The sequence below is a fragment of the Oncorhynchus clarkii genome, unplaced genomic scaffold, assembly GCF_045791955.1.
Source record: "Oncorhynchus clarkii lewisi isolate Uvic-CL-2024 unplaced genomic scaffold, UVic_Ocla_1.0 unplaced_contig_1138_pilon_pilon, whole genome shotgun sequence".
In the NCBI taxonomy this organism is placed as follows: Eukaryota; Metazoa; Chordata; class Actinopteri; order Salmoniformes; family Salmonidae; genus Oncorhynchus; species Oncorhynchus clarkii.
In genome coordinates, this window is record NW_027258643.1 from 28,413 (window position 1) to 48,196 (window position 19,784).

Here is a 19,784-nt window from a genome sequence, read left to right on the forward strand (position 1 = left end):
TAGTGCCAACTGTAAAATTTGGTGGAGGAGGAATAATGGTCTGGGGCTGTTTTTCATGGTTTGGGCTAGGCCCCTTAGTTCCAGTGAACGGAAATCTTAATGCTACAGCATACAATGACATTCTCGACAATTTTGTTCTTCCAACTGTGTGGCAACAGTTTGGGGAAGGCCCTTCCTGTTTCAGCACGACAATTCCCCCATTCACAAAGCAAGGTCCAGACAGAAAAGTTTGTTTTAAAGATCGGTGTGGAGGAACTTGAATGGCCTGCACAGAGCCCTGACCTCAACTCCATCAAAATGCTTTGGGATGAATTGGAACACCGACTGCAAGTTTTTTTTATTTTACCAGGCAAGTCAGTTAAGAACAAATTCTTATTTTCAATGACGGCCTAGGAACAGTGGGTTAACTGGCCTAGGAACAGTGGGTTAACTGGTCTAGGAACAGTGGGTTAACTGGCCTAGGAACAGTGGGTTAACTGGCCTAGGAACAGTGGGTTAACTGGTCTAGGAACAGTGGGTTAACTGGCCTAGGAACAGTGGGTTAACTGGTCTAGGAACAGTGGGTTAACTGGTCTAGGAACAGTGGGTTAACTGGCCTAGGAACAGTGGGTTAACTGGCCTAGGAACAGTGGGTTAACTGGTCTAGGAACAGTGGGTTAACTGGTCTAGGAACAGTGGGTTAACTGGTCTAGGAACAGTGGGTTAACTGGTCTAGGAACAGTGGGTTAACTGGTCTAGGAACAGTGGGTTAACTGGCCTAGGAACAGTGGGTTAACTGGTCTAGGAACAGTGGGTTAACTGGTCTAGGAACAGTGGGTTAACTGGTCTAGGAACAGTGGGTTAACTGGTCTAGGAACAGTGGGTTAACTGGTCTAGGAACAGTGGGTTAACTGGTCTAGGAACAGTGGGTTAACTGGTCTAGGAACAGTGGGTTAACTGGTCTAGGAACAGTGGGTTAACTGGTCTAGGAACAGTGGGTTAACTGGTCTAGGAACAGTGGGTTAACTGGTCTAGGAACAGTGGGTTAACTGGTCTAGGAACAGTGGGTTAACTGGTCTAGGAACAGTGGGTTAACTGGTCTAGGAACAGTGGGTTAACTGGTCTAGGAACAGTGGGTTAACTGGTCTAGGAACAGTGGGTTAACTGGCCTAGGAACAGTGGGTTAACTAGTCTAGGAACAGTGGGTTAACTGGTCTAGGAACAGTGGGTTAACTGGTCTAGGAACAGTGGGTTAACTGGCCTAGGAACAGTGGGTTAAGTGCCTGTTCGGGGGCAGAACGACAGATTTGTACCTTGTCAGCTCGGGGGTTCGAACTTGCAACCTTTCGGTTACTAGTTCAACACTCTAACCACTCTAACCCCTGCCGCCCCTGAGTCAGGCCTAATCGCCCAACATCAGTGCCCAACCTCACTAATGCTCTTGTGGCTGAATGGAAGTCCCCACAGCTATGTTCCAACATCTAGTGGAAAACATTCCCAGAGAGTGGGAAGGCTTTCCAACTCCCCATCGATGCCCATGATTTTGGAATGAGATGTTCGACAAGCAGGTGTCCACATACTTTTGGTCATGTAGTGTATATAGGGTTAGATGACAGTACAATTTCATAAATAGTTGAATTAACAAATGTGAAATGCAAACTGTTAAAGTTCCTCCCTGTCTCTGGCCGTACTCTAGTACAGTAGGTGGCGGTAATGCAACATGATATTGGATGCAAACTGTTAAAGTTCCTCCCTGTCTCTGGCCGTACTCTAGTACAGTAGGTGGCGGTAATGCAACATGATATTGGATGCAAACTGTTAAAGTTCCTCCCTGTCTCTGGCCGTACTCTAGTACAGTAGGTGGCGGTAATGCAACATGATATTGGATGCAAACTGTTAAAGTTCCTCCCTGTCTCTGGCCGTACTCTAGTACAGTAGGTGGCGGTAATGCAACATGATATTGGATGCAAACTGCTGATAAACTCCACAGAAGTAGAAGAAGATGACAGAAAACTGTGGAAAAACAGCAATTTGGAAGCTACACGAAGAAGTGGTCTGGAAAATGAGTTATGTTTTCGGGATACAAAGGCAGGCAACTTTTTCTGAATTTCTTAATATAAATGTAGCCATGAACAAAGTAGGCTAGGCCTAGCATACTGTTCAAATCCATGAATTTACAGGACCTGTATCCTATACTGGAAGAACAAAAATGCTATAAATTCGCGTAGTTCGTCCTGGTAAGGAAGTGAAACTAAAAATGGTTTACAAGCCAGGCCCTATTAAAATATATTCCATTACGTATTGCAGAGACTTGCTCCCTTTGCGGAAAACACATTTCTGTCTTGATATTCCGTTGGAATGTACAATTAATTTCGGATGCATTGTTAAATAGTAATGATATATGGGGTAGGCAAAGTTTATCCTTATATCCGATTTTAGGGAAGTTACGAAAGTATCTAAACAAAACCAGAGTTCTGCCAGCAGCACTAACGATCACTTGGTAATTAGGAAACCTCACATTTCAAAACATTGCTGTGTACATAAGTCATTCAAGTGATATTTAATTTAAATCAATGGCCACTTTTATTCTGCCAACAAGAAAATGTAATAAGTAATTGATGAAAACAAACAAAAACAGGTTTTTGTTAAACATTACATTGGGCGCTATGGAAGGGGTGGAGTGGAAATTGCTACATAGTCCCCCTCCAAAACAACGTGATCGACGACCTCTTTTCGGTCTTATGTTCAAACATTTTAAATTGGATAAAAGTACAGCAAGAGTGCTGCTCTTTGTTTACGTCCATTTAGCTTCGTTCACACCCTCTTCAGCCTTAGACCCACCCATCTCTTAAAGAATTGTGAACACGTGACTGTGGCCTAAAGCAGTGAGGTAGTGCTTAAAAAACAAAAGATTATAAGATTAGAATACTTTATTAACTTGAAGTGCTAAAGGTAGTAACCTACAATTATTTTAAAAAATGTAAACACACAAAGGCTTAAGTAGAAACACTATCAAAACGTAGGCCTACATCATGAGATCCTTTGTGTGACTGGTTCAGGTCAGGCTAAAATCAAATCTAATTGTATTTGTCACATGCCCCCCGAATACAATAGCTGTAGACTTGACTGTGAAATGCTTACTTACGAGCCCTTTCCCTACAATGCAGAGTTGAAAAAAATATATATATATATAAAAATTAGCGAACTAAAAATAGGAAAATAGTAATGCCTCTTTAGTGACTGAAGAATGGTCTCCTTGACCTTTTTGAGCACCACCACGTGCTAACGGACAGGGACTAAAATCTACTTTTTGGTACACATGCCAGTGTGGCAGGTAGATAAAAAGCAATCTACCAGCCATTAAGATTTTTTTTACCACCCAAAATGTTTTTTTCTGCAAAAATTACACCAACAAAACAATTGATGAGCATGCTTTGTAATGTATCTAAAACAACAAATGTGTTACTAGTAAGAAGTAATGTGGTATATTGTTTACAGTGGCGATTTTAGCATGTCAATCTTGGTGTGGCAACAACAAAAAGTGATATGCATGCCAGCAAAGCCACAGCAACTCCCGGCACACACAACCTCTGCTCCAGGCCGGCGGCTGGGAGAGAGTCAAATGTACATTCTAATAGGTCTATTTCCCCAACATTGGAATGATATTCTAATGTTATACATTTCCATAACCTAAATAATTACATATGCGATGCATAGATAGCCATATCATTGTTTGAAACCTGGACATAAACTATTTGACCTTGCTTTTAATAGCCTACCGCCAAAATCCGACCATAGAAAAAATTGAAACCATTTCTTCAACTGTCCAAAGGCCGTAAGGCGCAATCCTATTGTTGCATCTTCTGATACTCCCTCTTTCTACGTTTTTACCATTAGGCTGTATATTCATCTCTGTGGCATTATAAAAACCACTCGCATCAGGTGCACGTTTGAGAATGGTGTTCTCCCGTAGTAGCATTCTGGAACATTCGCTCATGGCCGAGACAAGTGAAAACATTGCTGCGCTAATGTGAATTATTCATAGTTGATCAACTTTTAAGCTAAATGTTGTGGTATGTTTCATCAGCCTCGTCTTTGTGTTTAAACATTTTAGTATGGAAACACTGTTGTATGCATTATATATTTCTGGCCTAACGTCCCGCAACTGTCCTAACGTCTGTTTTGAACAATCCCAGACATATTTTGTTATCGTCCTCGGGATGACGGGACGCTCCTGAGTTCGAGCAATATAGAATTGTGTAGTATACATAGTATACATCCCTTGATTGATTTAAAAACACAATACAACCACATGTGGATACAATGCATTTAGAAATGTGTTGAGAATAACACAAGTTAGTTCAAACAGCTAAGCCACATTAAAAATACACACATGAAAAATATTATAGTCTAAATAAATGTGTATATACTGTAGTGTTTTTGTGGACATGACTAGTATACTGTAGTAACACCTGTCGACTAGGGTTAGCTAAAATGGCACAACAAACCAGACAATGCCTACTGTTTGATAAGGGGAAGGCCTCAACCAGGACATAAGACACACAGGTTTGTGACAGGCCACCTATTGAGTTGGGTCAACAGTTCTGAGCAATGCACGGACCAGACACAACACCTTAGCAAAAATATGTGTTATTACAATTGTAACATCTAAACGTTAGGTTCTAGGCCCATTAAAGGGAAACAGTACAGTAGCTGATATAAAGAACAAGCTAAGTTTATTAAAGCTTGAAAGATTAAGTTTGCTTGTTTGACACAGATAAATGACACACATTAACTAGAGTACCTTCTTACATCTGTTACTTCCACTAGGTAGCCTTCTGAAGTAGAAAAATGCTTTAACAAAGATTCTACTGGCTAAGTTCACAGCATGACTAAAAACAGTGACCAACAATACTGCACTGCTGATGGTAAAGAAAGAACAGTTAACCACTGCATTTACATAAACCATAGAAAGAACAGTTAACCACTGCATTTACATAATGTCATGTATTGTCATGTTGTGTCTTGTTTCTGTCCTTTCCCTTCACCCTGTCTCCCTCTGCTGGTCGTTATTAGGTTACCTTTTCTCCCCCTCTTTCCCCCAGCTGTTCCTTGTCTCCTCCTAACTACCTCGTCACCCCTTTTCCCACCTGTTCCCTTTTTCCCTCTGATTAGTCCTCTATATCTCTCTCTGTTTTTGTTTCTGTCTTTGTCGGATTCTTGTTTGTGTTATTCATGCCTGAACCAGACTATCGTCATGTTTGCTGCAACCTTGTCCTGTCCTGTCGGAATCTGCCGGTCCATCTGAGCCTACGTATGTTTTGTTATTAAAGAAGCTCTGTTTACGTTAATTCGCTTTTGGGTCCTCATTCACGCACCGTAACAGAAGAATCCGACCAAGAATGGACCCAGCGACTTCGGATCCTCTCCACTCAGCCGTCGAGATCCAGGGAGCGATGCTAGGCAGACACGAGCAGGAATTGTCTGCTGCTCGACATGCCGTTGAGACCCTGGCCACCCAAGTCTCCAACCTCACAGAACAGGTTCACCATCTCCGCCTCGATCCACCGGCCACTTCCAGGGCTTTCGAATCTCCGGAGCCCAGAATCAATAACCCGCCGTGTTACTCTGGGGAGCCCACTGAATGCCGCTCGTTCCTCACCCAGTGTGATATTGTGTTTTCTCTCCAGCCCAACACTTACGCCAGGAGCACTGCTCGTGTCGCCTACGTCATATCTCTCCTTACTGGACGGGCTCGTGAGTGGGGCACGGCAATCTGGGAGGCAAGGGCTGAGTGTACTAACCAGTATCAGGACTTTAAGGAGGAGATGATACGGGTTTTTGATCGATCTGTTTTTGGGGAGGAGGCTTCCAGGGCCCTGTCTTCCCTATGTCAAGGTAATCGATCCATAACAGACTACTCTATTGAGTTTCGCACTCTTGCTGCCTCCAGTGGCTGGAACGAGCCGGCTTTGCTCGCTCGTTTTCTGGAGGGTCTCCGCGCAGAGGTAAAGGATGAGATTCTCTCCCGGGAGGTTCCTTCCAGCGTGGATTCCTTGATTGAACTCGCTATTCGCATTGAGCGACGGGTTGATCTTCGTCACCGAGCTCGTGGAAAGGAGCTCGCGTTCTCCGTTGCCCCCCTCTCCGCATCACTACCATCTTCCTCTGCCGGCTCGGGTGTTGAGCCTATGCAGCTGGGAGGTATCCGCATCTCGACTAAAGAGAGGGAACGGAGAATCACCAACCGCCTCTGTCTCTATTGCGGTTCCGCTGGTCATTTTGTCACTTCATGTCCAGTAAAAGCCAGAGCTCATCAGTAAGCGGAGGGCTACTGGTGAGCGCTACTACTCCTGTCTCTCCTTCAAGATCCTGCACTACCTTGTCGGTCCATCTACGCTGGACCGGTTCGTCAGCTTCCTGCAGTGCCTTAATAGACTCTGGGGCGGAGGGCTGTTTTATGGACGAGACCTGGGCTCGGGAACATGACATTCCTCTCAGACAGTTAAGGGAGCCCACGGCCTTGTTCGCCTTGGATGGTAGTCCTCTCCCCAGGATTCAGCGTGAGACGCTACCTTTAACCCTCACTGTCTCTGGTAATCATAGCGAAACCATTTCTTTTTTAATTTTTCGTTCACCTTTTACACCTGTTGTTTTGGGCCATCCCTGGCTAGTTTGTCATAATCCTTCTATTAATTGGTCTAGTAATTCTATCCTCTCCTGGAACGTCTCTTGTCATGTGAAATGTTTAATGTCTGCTATCCCTCCTGTTTCCTCTGTCTCTTCTTCACAGGAGGAGCCTGGTGATTTGACAGGGGTGCCGGAGGAATATCACGATCTGCGCACGGTGTTCAGTCGGTCCAGGGCCACCTCTCTTCCTCCACACCGGTCGTATGATTGTAGTATTGATCTCCTTCCGGGAACCACTCCCCCCCGGGGTAGACTATACTCTCTGTCGGCTCCCGAACGTAAGGCTCTCGAAGATTATTTGTCTGTAGCTCTTGCCGCCGGTACCATAGTCCCCTCCTCCTCTCCCGCCGGAGCGGGGTTTTTTTTTGTTAAGAAGAAGGACGGGTCCCTGCGCCCCTGCATAGATTATCGAGGGCTGAATGACATAACAGTGAAGAATCGTTATCCGCTTCCTCTTATGTCTTCAGCCTTCGAGATCCTGCAGGGAGCCAGGTTTTTCACTAAGTTGGACCTTCGTAACGCTTACCATCTCGTGCGCATCAGGGAGGGGGACGAGTGGAAGACGGCGTTTAACACTCCGTTAGGGCACTTTGAATACCGGGTTCTTCCTTTCGGCCTCGCTAATGCTCCAGCTGTCTTTCAGGCATTAGTCAATGATGTCCTGAGAGACATGCTGAACATCTTTGTTTTCGTTTACCTTGACGATATCCTGATTTTTTCACCGTCACTCCAGATTCATGTTCAGCACGTTCGACGTGTCCTCCAGCGCCTTTTAGAGAATTGTCTTTTTGTGAAGGCTGAGAAGTGCACTTTTCATGCCTCCTCCGTCACATTTCTCGGTTCTGTTATTTCCCGCTGAAGGCATTAAGATGGATCCCGCTAAGGTCCAGGCTGTCATTGATTGGCCCGTCCCTAAGTCACGCGTCGAGCTGCAGCGCTTTCTCGGCTTCGCGAACTTCTATCATCGTTTCATCCGTAATTTCGGTCAGGTGGCAGCTCCTCTCACAGCCCTTACTTCTGTCAAGACGTGCTTTAAGTGGTCCGTTTCCGCCCAGGGAGCTTTTGATCTCCTCAAGAATCGTTTTACATCCGCTCCTATCCTTGTTACACCTGACGTCTCTAGACAGTTCGTGGTCGAGGTTGACGCGTCAGAGGTGGGCGTGGGAGCCATTCTTTCTCAGCGCTCCCTCTCTGACGACAAGGTCCACCCTTGCGCGTATTTTTCTCATCGCCTGTCGCCGTCGGAACGTAACTATGATGTGGGAAACCGCGAACTGCTTGCCATCCGCTTAGCCCTAGGCGAATGGCGACAGTGGTTGGAGGGGGCGACCGTTCCTTTTGTCGTTTGGACTGACCATAGGAACCTTGAGTACATCCGTTCTGCCAAACGACTTAATGCGCGTCAGGCGCGCTGGGCGCTGTTTTTCGCTCGTTTCGAGTTCGTGATTTCTTATCGTCCGGGCTCTAAGAACACCAAGCCTGATGCTTTATCTCGTCTCTTCAGTTCTTCAGTAGCCTCCACTGACCCCGAGGGGATTCTCCCTGAGGGGTGTGTTGTCGGGTTGACTGTCTGGGGAATTGAGAGGCAGGTAAAGCAAGCACTCACTCAAACTCCGTCGCCGCGCGCTTGTCCCAGGAACCTTCTTTTCGTTCCCGTTCCTACTCGTCTGGCCGTTCTTCAGTGGGCTCACTCTGCCAAGTTAGCCGGCCACCCTGGCGTTCGGGGTACGCTTGCTTCCATTCGCCAGCGTTTTTGGTGGCCCACCCGGGAGCATGACACGCGTCGCTTCGTGGCTGCTTGTTCGGTCTGCGCGCAGACTAAGTCCGGTAACTCCCCTCCTGCCGGCCGTCTCAGGCCGCTGCCCATTCCCTCTCGACCGTGGTCTCACATCGCCTTAGATTTTGTCACCGGACTGCCTTCGTCAGCGGGGAAGACTGTTATTCTTACGGTTGTCGACAGGTTCTCTAAGGCGGCTCATTTTATTCCCCTTGCTAAGCTTCCTTCTGCTAAAGAGACGGCACAAATCATCATCGAGAATGTTTTCAGAATTCATGGCCTTCCGTCAGACGTCGTTTCGGACAGAGGTCCGCAATTCACGTCTCAATTTTGGAGGGAGTTTTGCCGTTTGATTGGGGCTTCCGTCAGTCTCTCTTCCGGCTTTCACCCCCAGTCTAACGGTCAAGCAGAACGGGCCAATCAGACTATTGGTCGCATCTTACGCAGTCTTTCTTTTCGCAACCCTGCGTCTTGGTCAGAACAGCTCCCCTGGGCAGAATACGCCCACAACTCGCTTCCTTCGTCTGCGACCGGGCTATCTCCTTTTCAGAGTAGCCTCGGGTACCAGCCTCCGCTGTTCTCATCTCAGTTCGCCGAGTCCAGCGTCCCCTCCGCTCAGGCTTTTGTCCAACGTTGCGAGCGCACCTGGAAGAGGGTCAGGTCTGCACTTTGCCGTTATAGGGCGCAGACTGTGAGGGCTGCTAATAAGCGTAGAACTAAGAGTCCTAGATATTGTCGCGGTCAGAGAGTTTGGCTCTCCACTCAGAACCTTCCCCTTAAGACCGCTTCTCGCAAGTTGACCCCGCGGTTCATTGGTCCGTTCCGTATTTCCCAGATCATTAATCCTGTCGCAGTTCGACTTCTTCTTCCGCGATATCTTCATCGCGTCCACCCGGTCTTCCATGTCTCCTGTGTCAAGCCCGTTCTTCGCGCCCCCGCTCGTCTTCCCCCCCCCCCCCCCCCCCCCATCCTTGTCGAGGGCGCACCCATCTACAGGGTCCGTAGGATTTTGGACATGCGTCCTCGGGGCCGTGGTCATCAGTACCTAGTAGATTGGGAGGGGTACGGTCCTGAGGAGAGGAGTTGGGTTCCCTCTCGGGACGTGCTGGACCGTGCGCTGATCGATGATTTCCTCCGTTGCCGCCAGGTTTCCTCCTCGAGTGCGCCAGGAGGCGCTCGGTGAGTGGGGGGGTACTGTCATGTATTGTCATGTTGTGTCTTGTTTCTGTCCTTTCCCTTCACCCTGTCTCCCTCTGCTGGTCGTTATTAGGTTACCTTTTCTCCCCCTCTTTCCCCCAGCTGTTCCTTGTCTCCTCCTAACTACCTCGTCACCCCTTTTCCCACCTGTTCCCTTTTTCCCTCTGATTAGTCCTCTATATCTCTCTCTGTTTTTGTTTCTGTCTTTGTCGGATTCTTGTTTGTGTTATTCATGCCTGAACCAGACTATCGTCATGTTTGCTGCAACCTTGTCCTGTCCTGTCGGAATCTGCCGGTCCATCTGAGCCTACGTATGTTTTGTTATTAAAGAAGCTCTGTTTACGTTAATTCGCTTTTGGGTCCTCATTCACGCACCGTAACACATAAACCATAGAAAGAACAGTTAACCACTGCATTTACATAAACCATAGAAAGAACAGTTAACCACTGCATTTACATAAACCATAGAGAGAACAGTTAACCACTGCACTTACATAAACCATAGAAAGAACAGTTAACCACTGCATTTACATAAACCATAGAAAGAACAGTTAACCACTGCATTTACATAAACCATATATATTTTAGAAACACATGACTTCACTTAAAGACAGTCAGTCACCTTAATGGAGGGCGCTGCCAATAAAATGCCTGGACCTCAAACCAGCAATCTCTCTCTCGCTCTCTCTCTCTCTCTCTCTCTCAGTATTTAGACCATAGTATGACAGTATATTTTTATATGGGTAACGCCTTGAAAATCAGCGATTACAAGGACTTTGAGTATTGGCAAACTGTTATCTGGGGATGGGTCTATATTAAAGAACATGATTTACTAATCCCACATTGTATTATCCATACATTTGGTTTATCTAAATCCAAAGTGTCACTTGTTATTAGTCAATTGAAATGAAGGGAAATAACATTGTGAGCAAAATTATTTATCAGTTAACTTGATAGATGACCGTAGATTTGACGATTTGAGCATTTGTGGCCTCGATTTAAAAAGAAAATCCTAATTTACCAAAAATGCCTCATTGATGTTACCATATACAGTGGGGCAAAAAAGTATTTAGTCAGCCACCAATTGTGCAAGTTCTCCCACTTAAAAAGATGAGAGGCCTGTAATTTTCATCATAGGTACACTTCAACTATGACAGACAAAATGAGGAAAAAAATCCAGAAAATCACATTTTAGGATTTTTTATGAATTTATTTGCAAATTATGGTGGAAAATAAGTATTTGGTCAATAACAAAAGGTTACCTCAATACTTTGTTATATACCCTTTGGCAATGACAGAGGTCAAACGTTTTCTGTAAGTCTTCACAAGGTTTTCACACACTGTTGCTGGTATTTTGGCCCATTCCTCCATGCAGATCTGCTCTAGAGCAGTGATGTTTTGGGGCTGTTGCTGGGCAACACGGACTTTCAACTCCCTCCAAAGATTTTCTATGGGGTTGAGATCTGGAGACTGGCTAGGCCACTCCAGGACCTTGAAATGCTTCTTACGAAGCCACTCCTTCGTTGCCCGGGCGGTGTGTTTGGGATCATTGTCATGCTGAAAGACCCAGCCACGTTTCATCTTCAATGCCCTTGCTGATGGAAGGAGGTTTTCACTCAAAATCTCACAATACATGGCCCCATTCATTCTTTCCTTTACACGGATCAGTCGTCCTGGTCCCTTGGCAGAAAAACAGCCCCAAAGCATGATGTTTCCACCCCCATGCTTAACAGTAGGTATGGTGTTCTTTGGATGCAACTCAGCATTCTTTGTCCTCCAAACACGATGAGTTGAGTTTTTACCAAAAAGTTATATTTTGGTTTCATCTGACCATATGACATTCTCCCAATCTTCTTCTGGATCATCCAAATGCTCTCTAGCAAACTTCAGATGGGCCTGGACATGTACTGGCTTAAGCAGGGGGACACGTCTGGCACTGCAGGATTTGAGTCCCTGGCGGCGTAGTGTGTTACTGATGGTAGGCTTTGTTACTTTGGTCCCAGCTCTCTGCAGGTCATTCACTAGGTCCCCCCGTGTGGTTCTGGGATTTTTGCTCACCGTTCTTGTGATCATTTTGACCCCACGGGGTGAGATCTTGCGTGGAGCCCCAGATCGAGGGAGATTATCAGTGGTCTTGTATGTCTTCCATTTCCTAATAATTGCTCCCACAGTTGATTTCTTCAAACCAAGCTGCTTACCAATTGCAGATTCAGTCTTCCCAGCCTGGTGCAGGTCTACAATTTTGTTTCTGGTGTCCTTAGACAGCTCTTTGGTCTTGGCCATAGTGGAGTTTGGAGTGTGACTGTTTGAGGTTGTGGACAGGTGTCTTTTATACTGATAACAAGTTCAAACAGGTGCCATTAATACAGGTAACGAGTGGAGGACAGAGGAGCCTCTTAAATAAGAAGTTACAGGTCTGTGAGAGCCAGAAATCTTGCTTGTTTGTAGGTGACCAAATACTTATTTTCCACCATAATTTGCAAATAAATTCATTAAAAATCCTACAATGTGATTTTCTAGATTATTTTTTTTTTTTCTCATTTTGTCTGTCATGGTTGAAGTGTACCTATGATGAAAATTACAGGCCTCTCTCATCTTTTTAAGTAGGAGAACTTGCACAATTGGTGGCTGACTAAATACTTTTTTGCCCCACTGTAAATATAATGAATTATATTTCTATGGGTGTTACAATCATTGGTTTTATACTCCCACTGGTGGCACAATGTTATCATAGTGGTACAATATCATTTAAAGCCATATTAGTTGGTTTACAATGGGAAGATGTGCTCAAATACGTCTTGAAAAATTCAGTACATTTTTTCCAGAATGCCATGCCCAAATGCCACCGGAGACCATACTGCCAAGTGCTTGGAGGATTTTAACATTCCATTTTCTGTTTTTGAATGGTGTGAGCGTACCCTAACAACAGAATGGTGTGAGCATAAACCCTCATTAAAAATATTCACATCATTGACATTTATAGCAAGCATGTTTGAGATGGTTTGTTGTGGGGGGTTATAAGTGTTTTTTCGAGTATAGGACGAGTCAACAATATTACTTGGGTATGAGTTAACAACATTACTTGGGTATGAGTTAACAACATTACTTGGGTATGAGTTAACAACATTACTTGGGTATGAGTTAACAACATTACTTGGATATGAGTTAACAACATTACTTGGGTATGAGTTAACAATATTACTTGGGTATGAGTTAACAACATTATTTGGTTATGAGTTAGCAGAATATGAACTTTTAAAAGTGAGATTTTCACTGGACAGTTAATTTAACCACTTCTCTGCTGTGTGTCAAATAAAGTGCTTTGTGTGTTCACAGATCAGCACATCCTGATCAGAGGTCTGTCATGAATTCCCCCGAGGAGAGGCACATTGTAGGACCCCTTGTACACAGTTCATTTGAAAGGATAATTTGACTCACCAGTGTTATTGTCATCGTCAACCAACATTGTTAATAAACATTACATGACATTCTTAATTGAGATTACATTAGGCTGCTACCACTCCTGCAGTGCTAGCCACAGTATCCTTTTCAGATCTTAAGACGTTAAGACTATTTTCAGAGCAGATCAGAATCCCACTTGTGATTGGTGGATTATGTTTGTCTCCTAACATTGCTTTATTAAACTTGGAATATACTTCATGCTCGGGAGGAAGAAATTACCCAACTATCCACATGCATGCTATGTATCTCTGGTTTTCAATGCTCACAACTCTCAAATCAACCACACACATCTAACACATCATGTTTCTGTTCTATTAATTGATAGTGGTATCTACCCTGTATATAATCTGAATGTTTCAGAACTCTATGACCTCAATGTTAAAATAGGGACTTTTTTTCTCCATTTCCTGCTTTCAGTTTAGTTGTGTTTTACTTGAGAAAGGATGCAAGCTGGGTTACACCAGTCTCAGCAGTTGTTTTCTGTTTAGCTTAAAAGTAATCTACCATTAGGCTGCAAGTGTTGTAAAGGGTGTTGTTTTTTAAAAGTCCAGTGTACAAGGGGTCAAAATGAGTCTCTCTGGGGAGAATGAGGAGGCTGGCCGTCCCTCTAGTATCTGTGAAGAGACTGAAGAGGAAGCCACTGCTTCTAGAATGAGTCCCTCAGGGAGTGAGGGAGAAATGTCCCTTAAAAGGAGTTTTCCTACAGAACAGGACACTGACAGGGAACATAAGAGGTAAGATCATCAAATAGGTAATTGTGAAGGAGTTGAGAGTTTGTAACAACTATCGAACAAGCCAGTATTGTTGTGATTTGTCTTTATTTCATACAATAGATCAAGTGAATCAGACATTTTGTTGGATACATTTACTATATCACGAATCTATTCCTAGCTGTTATGTGAATTAAGACTGATGACAATTATAAAGTAACCATAGAAAAAACAGTTAAACATTTTTTATAAGTGCACGCACTCCATGTTGGGAATGAATATCCTGCTCTAAACAGGATCAAGACAGACAGACCAGTCTCGCCTGCACCTAGTGGTATCTCCATGAAGAGTGACCGGTCGATGGGACTTCCTATTCTCTTCAGTGATGGAGAATTATCCGCTGGGAAAAGGTGAACTGAGACATAACATGGTATTTGATGATGCCACTTCCTTTTATTTACCATCTTCTGTATAGATGAAGACTGATATTATTGCTCTCTGTGCTCATTTTTACAAACAGTATCTCTGAGGAGAATGACCAGTCAATGGATCACCAACCCAGAGTCCCTACTGATGACAGAGTGTAAGTTATAACAGTTTACACAGCATCCTACCTGTTTTCTAGTTTATTTCACCATACATGTGTCTGATCACATCTAGTACCTTTACTCTGTTAATTTCCAGATAATAGCATCCAGTTCATCATTCAGGACGCCTCATTTAGCTTCTTATAGGATTTGAATTGTCTACAGGACATCATTCAGTCTGACTTTATACTAGAAATGTAGATAAAATAATAATATGATGACTATAATAGTGAGACTGGACCCAATGTTAAGTGTAACTATCAGGAGATGCTGAGTGCATTGTCTCTCAGTAATTGCACCATATTTTGTGGCTTCATTTTCACTTAGCCGAGCTAACTCTAGGATGTCAAACCATGTACTGTTTCATCATTAATCACATTCAGGTTAGAGTTCATATTTTATATATTTTTTTACCCAAACAAATATAATTCAATTCAACAATGAACATCTTTTTTTCCACACATAGGTACAACACTGTTTCCACTAAGACAGAAATCCAGGAGAAAATGAAATCCTACTTGAAGAATAGGGCAGATTCTTTATTTGAAGGCATTGAGGATCAAGCCAAAAAAACACCTCTTAACAACATCTACACAGAGCTCTACATCACACAAGGTGGAAGTGGAGAGGTCAATTATGAACATGAGGTGAGACAGATTGAGACAGCATGCAGGTTTCCAGTAGAACAAGAGACATCAATCCAACTCAATGACATCTTCAAACCCTTACCTGGACAAGACAAGCCTATCAGAACAGTGCTGACAAGGGGAGTTGCTGGCATTGGAAAAACAGTGTCTGTGCTGAAGTTCATGTTGGACTGGGCTGAAGGAAAAGCAAATCAAGACATCCAGATCATCTTCCCACTTCCTTTTCGGGATCTGAACTTGATGAGAGATAAAAATCAAAGTCTGATGGAACTACTTCATCACTCCTTTATAGAAACAAAACAATCAGAAATCTCAGAAAATAAAAATATTGTGTTTGTTTTTGATGGTCTGGATGAATGTCGCCTTCCTCTGGACTTCCAGAATAATAAGATCTGCTGTGATGTCACAGAGTCAACTTCAGTGGAAGTTCTGCTGACAAACCTCATCGAAGGGAATCTGCTTCCCTCTGCTCACATTTGGATAACATCCCGACCTGCAGCAGCCAATCAGATCCCTCCTGAGTGTGTTGACCAGGTGACAGAGGTACGAGGGTTCAATGACCTACAGAAGGAGGAGTACTTCAGGAAGAGAATCGGTGAGGAGGACCTGGCCAGCAGAATCATCTCACACATAAAGACATCAAGGAGCCTCCACATCATGTGCCACATTCCTGTGTTCTGTTGGATTTCAGCCAGTGTCCTAGAGAGACTATTGGTTGAAGCAGAGAGTCGAGAGATCCCCAAGAATCTGACTCAAATGTACACTCACCTCATGATCTTCCAGTCAAAGCTGAGGAGTCAGAAATATCCTGTAGAGCATGCCAACGATTCTCACTGGGATAAAGAGATGATTCAGGCACTGGGAAAGCTGGCTTTTCAACAGCTAGAAAAAGGCCATCTGATATTCTATGAGGAAGACCTGAGAGAGTGTGGCATTGACATCAAGGATGCGTCTGTGTACTCTGGAGTGTGCACTCAGATCTTCAGAGAAGAGTCTGGGCTTAACCAGATGAAGGTGTACTGCTTTGTACATCTGAGTATCCAGGAGTTTCTGGCTGCACTATATGTGTTCCTCATGTTCACTAACAACAACAACAATCTGATGGCTAAAGAGAGATCCCTCCGCAACAAAAACAGTCTATATGAAGATGCAGTGGACAAGGCCTTGCAGTTTGAAAATGGCCATCTGGACCTTTTCCTCCGCTTCCTTCTAGGCCTTTCACATGAGTCCAATCAGCATCTCCTACAAGGCCTACTGACACCAACAGGAAGCAGCTCACAGAGCAACAAGGAAACAGTCAAGTACATCAAGGAGAAGATCAGGAAGAACCTCCCCCTGGAGAGGTGTATCAATCTGTTCCACTGTCTGAATGAACTGAATGATCATTCTCTAGTGGAGGAGATCCAAAGCTACCTGAGATCAGGAAGTCTCTCAAAATCTAAACTCTCATCTGGACAGTGGTCAGCTCTGGTCTTCATGTTGCTGACCTCTGAGAAGCTGGATGTGTTTGACCTGAAGAAATACATCAGATCAGATGCGGCTCTTCTCAAACTTCTCCCAGTTGTCAGATCCTCTAGAACAGCCCTGTAAGTGCTTAGTCAAATTGATTTCCAGACAGCATGCTAATGTAACATAATAATGAACATCAGTTTTAATGACTAGTTAGGCTGATAATTCAGTCCCAAACGGGGCATTTATTTGTGGGCACCTGGGTATCTTAAGATGCAGCTATGTTTTCCACAGGCTGAACGAATGTAAACTCACCAAGAAAAGCTTTGAGGCACTGGCTTCTGTTATCAAATCAAACTCATGCTGTCTGAGAGTGCTGGACATGAGTGGCAATAAACTCCAGGATTCAGGAGTGAAGCTGCTCTCTGCTGGACTGGAGGATCCACACTGTAAACTGGAGACATTGAAGTGAGTGACTTTGTGACTGTCTCCACTGCAAAGTGAAGTGGATGTTGGAGATATGAAGATGTACATTCTTCATGTTGTAAATGTAGTTATAGATTTGTGTGGATTACTTAGCTGCATCATCTCTCCAGGTTGAATGATTGCAACCTAACTGAGAAATCCTGTGAGGTGCTGGCTTCAACTCTCAGCTCAAACACCTCAAGTTTGAGAGAGCTAGACCTGGGAGGAAATGAACTCCAGGATTCAGGAGTGAGATTCGTCTGTGCTGGACTTGAGAATCCACAATGTAAATTGGAGACACTGAGGTAAGGCTAACCCTTATGGAGTTTAATTTACATTTCACTTGGTCCTGGATTTAATCCAAGGCAGTGCACTGGACAGCTGACAGTGTGACTTTCAAAGCTCATTTATGTTCGATCAACATGCGCTACATTTAGAGTTAATGCGATTTCCACAAACATTGGGATAATGTTGTCAGCATTGTCGGCTGTCCAGTCTCTGCTCAAAACTTGGATTCAATTCCAACCTTGGTCTCTAAAGTCATAATTGGGACTTGGTCTCTGATGCCATAATTGGGACTTGGTCTCTGATGTCATAATCAATGACGATTTGTCATTAATTGTCTCATCTTTAATTGCTAAACTGACATTTTCTGTAATATTTTATACTGTGTAACTTTTCTGCCTCACTTTCCACAGGCTGTCAGGCTGCAGCATCACAGAGGAAGGCTGTGCTTCTCTGGCTTCAGCTCTGAGGTCAAACCCCTCCCACCTGAAGGAGCTGGACCTGAGTGGAAATGCTCCAGGAGTCTCTGGAGTAAAGCTGCTCTCTTCTGTACAAGAGGATCCCCTCTACACTGGAGACACTGCGGTGAGTTTTTTTAAGATCACAGTTTTATGAACACAGTAATATAGTGAACAATTAGCCATTGTAGACATCCAGACACCCGGATCATATTCATTTGTGCAAACTGTAGCGAAACATTTTGCAACACATGCTAGTTTCTTATTGGATAAGTTCAGGTAGTTCCTGCCCGTTTTGTTCCGTGTTCTTCTCTTTGATGTCTAGTGAATACGACCCCTATATGTCTATGCTGCTGTATAAGGACTTAGATCCACTTCCCTTCTTTCCTTCCCAGGTTAAATGATTGACAGCTCACAGATTCAGTGAAGGAATGGCCTCAACTCAAAATCCTTGGTTGTGGGAGTGCTCTGCAGTTAAATGCTTCTGGGACAGTTACAAAATAAATTTAAAAGTGCTTCAATATAAATATTCAATGCTTCGAAATCGACAATGATCGCTCCTTGAATCAGAGAACCCTGGCAAAGTGGTGCCAGGAAAATAACCTCAACAAACACGTCACCGGGGGCACACTGCCTGCCCTCCAGGACATCTACAGCACCCGGTGTCACAGGAAGGCCAAGAAGATGATCAAGGATCTCAGCCACCCGAGCCACGACCTGTTCACCTCGCTACCATGTAGAAGGCGGAGACAGTACAGGTGCATCAAAACCGGGACAGAGAGACAGGACAGCTTTTATCTCCAGGCCATCAGACTGTTAATTAGGGGGAGGGGTGGGTGGTTGGATAAATGGGATGAGAGGTTGAGGTCCACTTTTTAGTTTTCTTGTTTGAATCCTGTACCAATATTTTTGGTAATTGTACCTGTAACACCCCCCTCCCCCCAACAAGAAAATGGCAAAAGAAACGGGTCATTCAGGTTGTTATTACTTTTACTTCACCTCATTACACTGTAGTATATGGACTGACTGTTACTCCTGGTTGGAATGATGACTTGTCAATCTGTCAGTAAGTTGGCGTTATAGGTAATGTAAATATGGTTTGATATTGGTTGTTTCTGTTGCGTGTCAGTGGACTGTGTGTTCTGTTAGCTCAGTAAAAAGCTCAGCTCAGTAAAAGCTCAGTAAAAAGCCATGTTATAATGACATCGTGTTATATCCATCATGTCTATACATATTGACTATAGTGGTAAGCTTCTTTAACTCAACAAACTTATTGTCTTCTTAGTAACTCTGCTGTGCATTTTACCAGACTGCTAGTGCAGCGGTTTAAGGTACTGCATCTCAATGCAAGAGGGGTTACTTAATGTCCCTGGTTCGAATCCAGGCTGTATTACATACGGCCGTGATTGGGAGTCCAATAGGGCGGCGCACAATTGGCCCAGTGTCATATGGGTTTGGCCGGGGTAGGCCGTCATTGTAAATACATTTGTTCTTTATTGACTTGCCTAGTTAAATAAACAAATATTTCAGTGTATTTGATGTCTGGATTGTCTTGTGTGTTGTACTAATTGCTTGGATTTTTATTGTAGCACCAAGGGTTTTTGAAAAGCATGTTACAAATCAAATGTATTTTTATTACAGTAATGTACAATTACTCACATTGTATGTTAAATCTATGATAAACTGTATATTTCAAGTTAATAATAAAAATGAATAATATTCAAATTCATTTAAGTTCTATTTCAAGTAGTATTCCATTTTCATAGTAAAGTTGTTATTGCCATCTGTGATTAACTCATAGTAAAGTTGTTATTCCTAATGCCATCTGTGATTAACTCATAGTAAAGTTGTTATTCCTAATGCCATCTGTGATTAACTCATTGAATGACTTGGGGCGCTATTCAATCTGCATCACTGAAGCGGTTCAGATTGAGCTATAGAAATGTAAAGGTCATTTCCCATTGAGCCAAATTATTCAGCATTTACCATGAATGTAGTCTCCACTAAAGCAGGGAACATTGCCTTTAAAATTTCAATCACGCCGTAATGCTAAACTTCCTCCATATGCATTGACTCTA

General features: G+C 43.8%; 1 protein-coding gene across 1 annotated transcript; it reads left to right on the forward strand.

Moving 5' to 3' along the window:
• The first annotated feature begins 1,965 nt into the window (after positions 1–1,965).
• Positions 1,966–19,566, forward strand: LOC139397810 (NLR family CARD domain-containing protein 3-like). The gene is made up of 10 exons (XM_071144241.1): positions 1,966–2,067; positions 12,980–13,034; positions 13,652–13,839; positions 14,112–14,225; positions 14,336–14,398; positions 14,869–16,635; positions 16,793–16,966; positions 17,095–17,268; positions 17,662–17,833; positions 18,102–19,566. The coding sequence occupies exons 1-10, from the start codon at positions 1,982–1,984 to the stop codon at positions 18,108–18,110; spliced, it is 2,802 nt and encodes a 933-aa protein (XP_071000342.1). The 5' UTR covers positions 1,966–1,981; the 3' UTR covers positions 18,111–19,566.
• Positions 19,567–19,784: the final 218 nt, after the last annotated feature.

What these genes read in the sequence shown, in the direction of transcription:
- LOC139397810 (XM_071144241.1), top strand. Translation starts at nt 1,982, where the DNA reads ATGACAGAAAACTGTGGAAAAACAGCAATTTGGAAGCTACACGAAGAA. An exon ending in CCCCCGAGGAGAGGCACATT is followed by an intron (nt 13,035 to 13,651) that starts GTAGGACCCCTT and finishes GTTTTTTAAAAG; the next exon opens with TCCAGTGTACAAGGGGTCAA. An exon ending in TGTAAATTGGAGACACTGAG is followed by an intron (nt 17,269 to 17,661) that starts GTAAGGCTAACC and finishes CACTTTCCACAG; the next exon opens with GCTGTCAGGCTGCAGCATCA.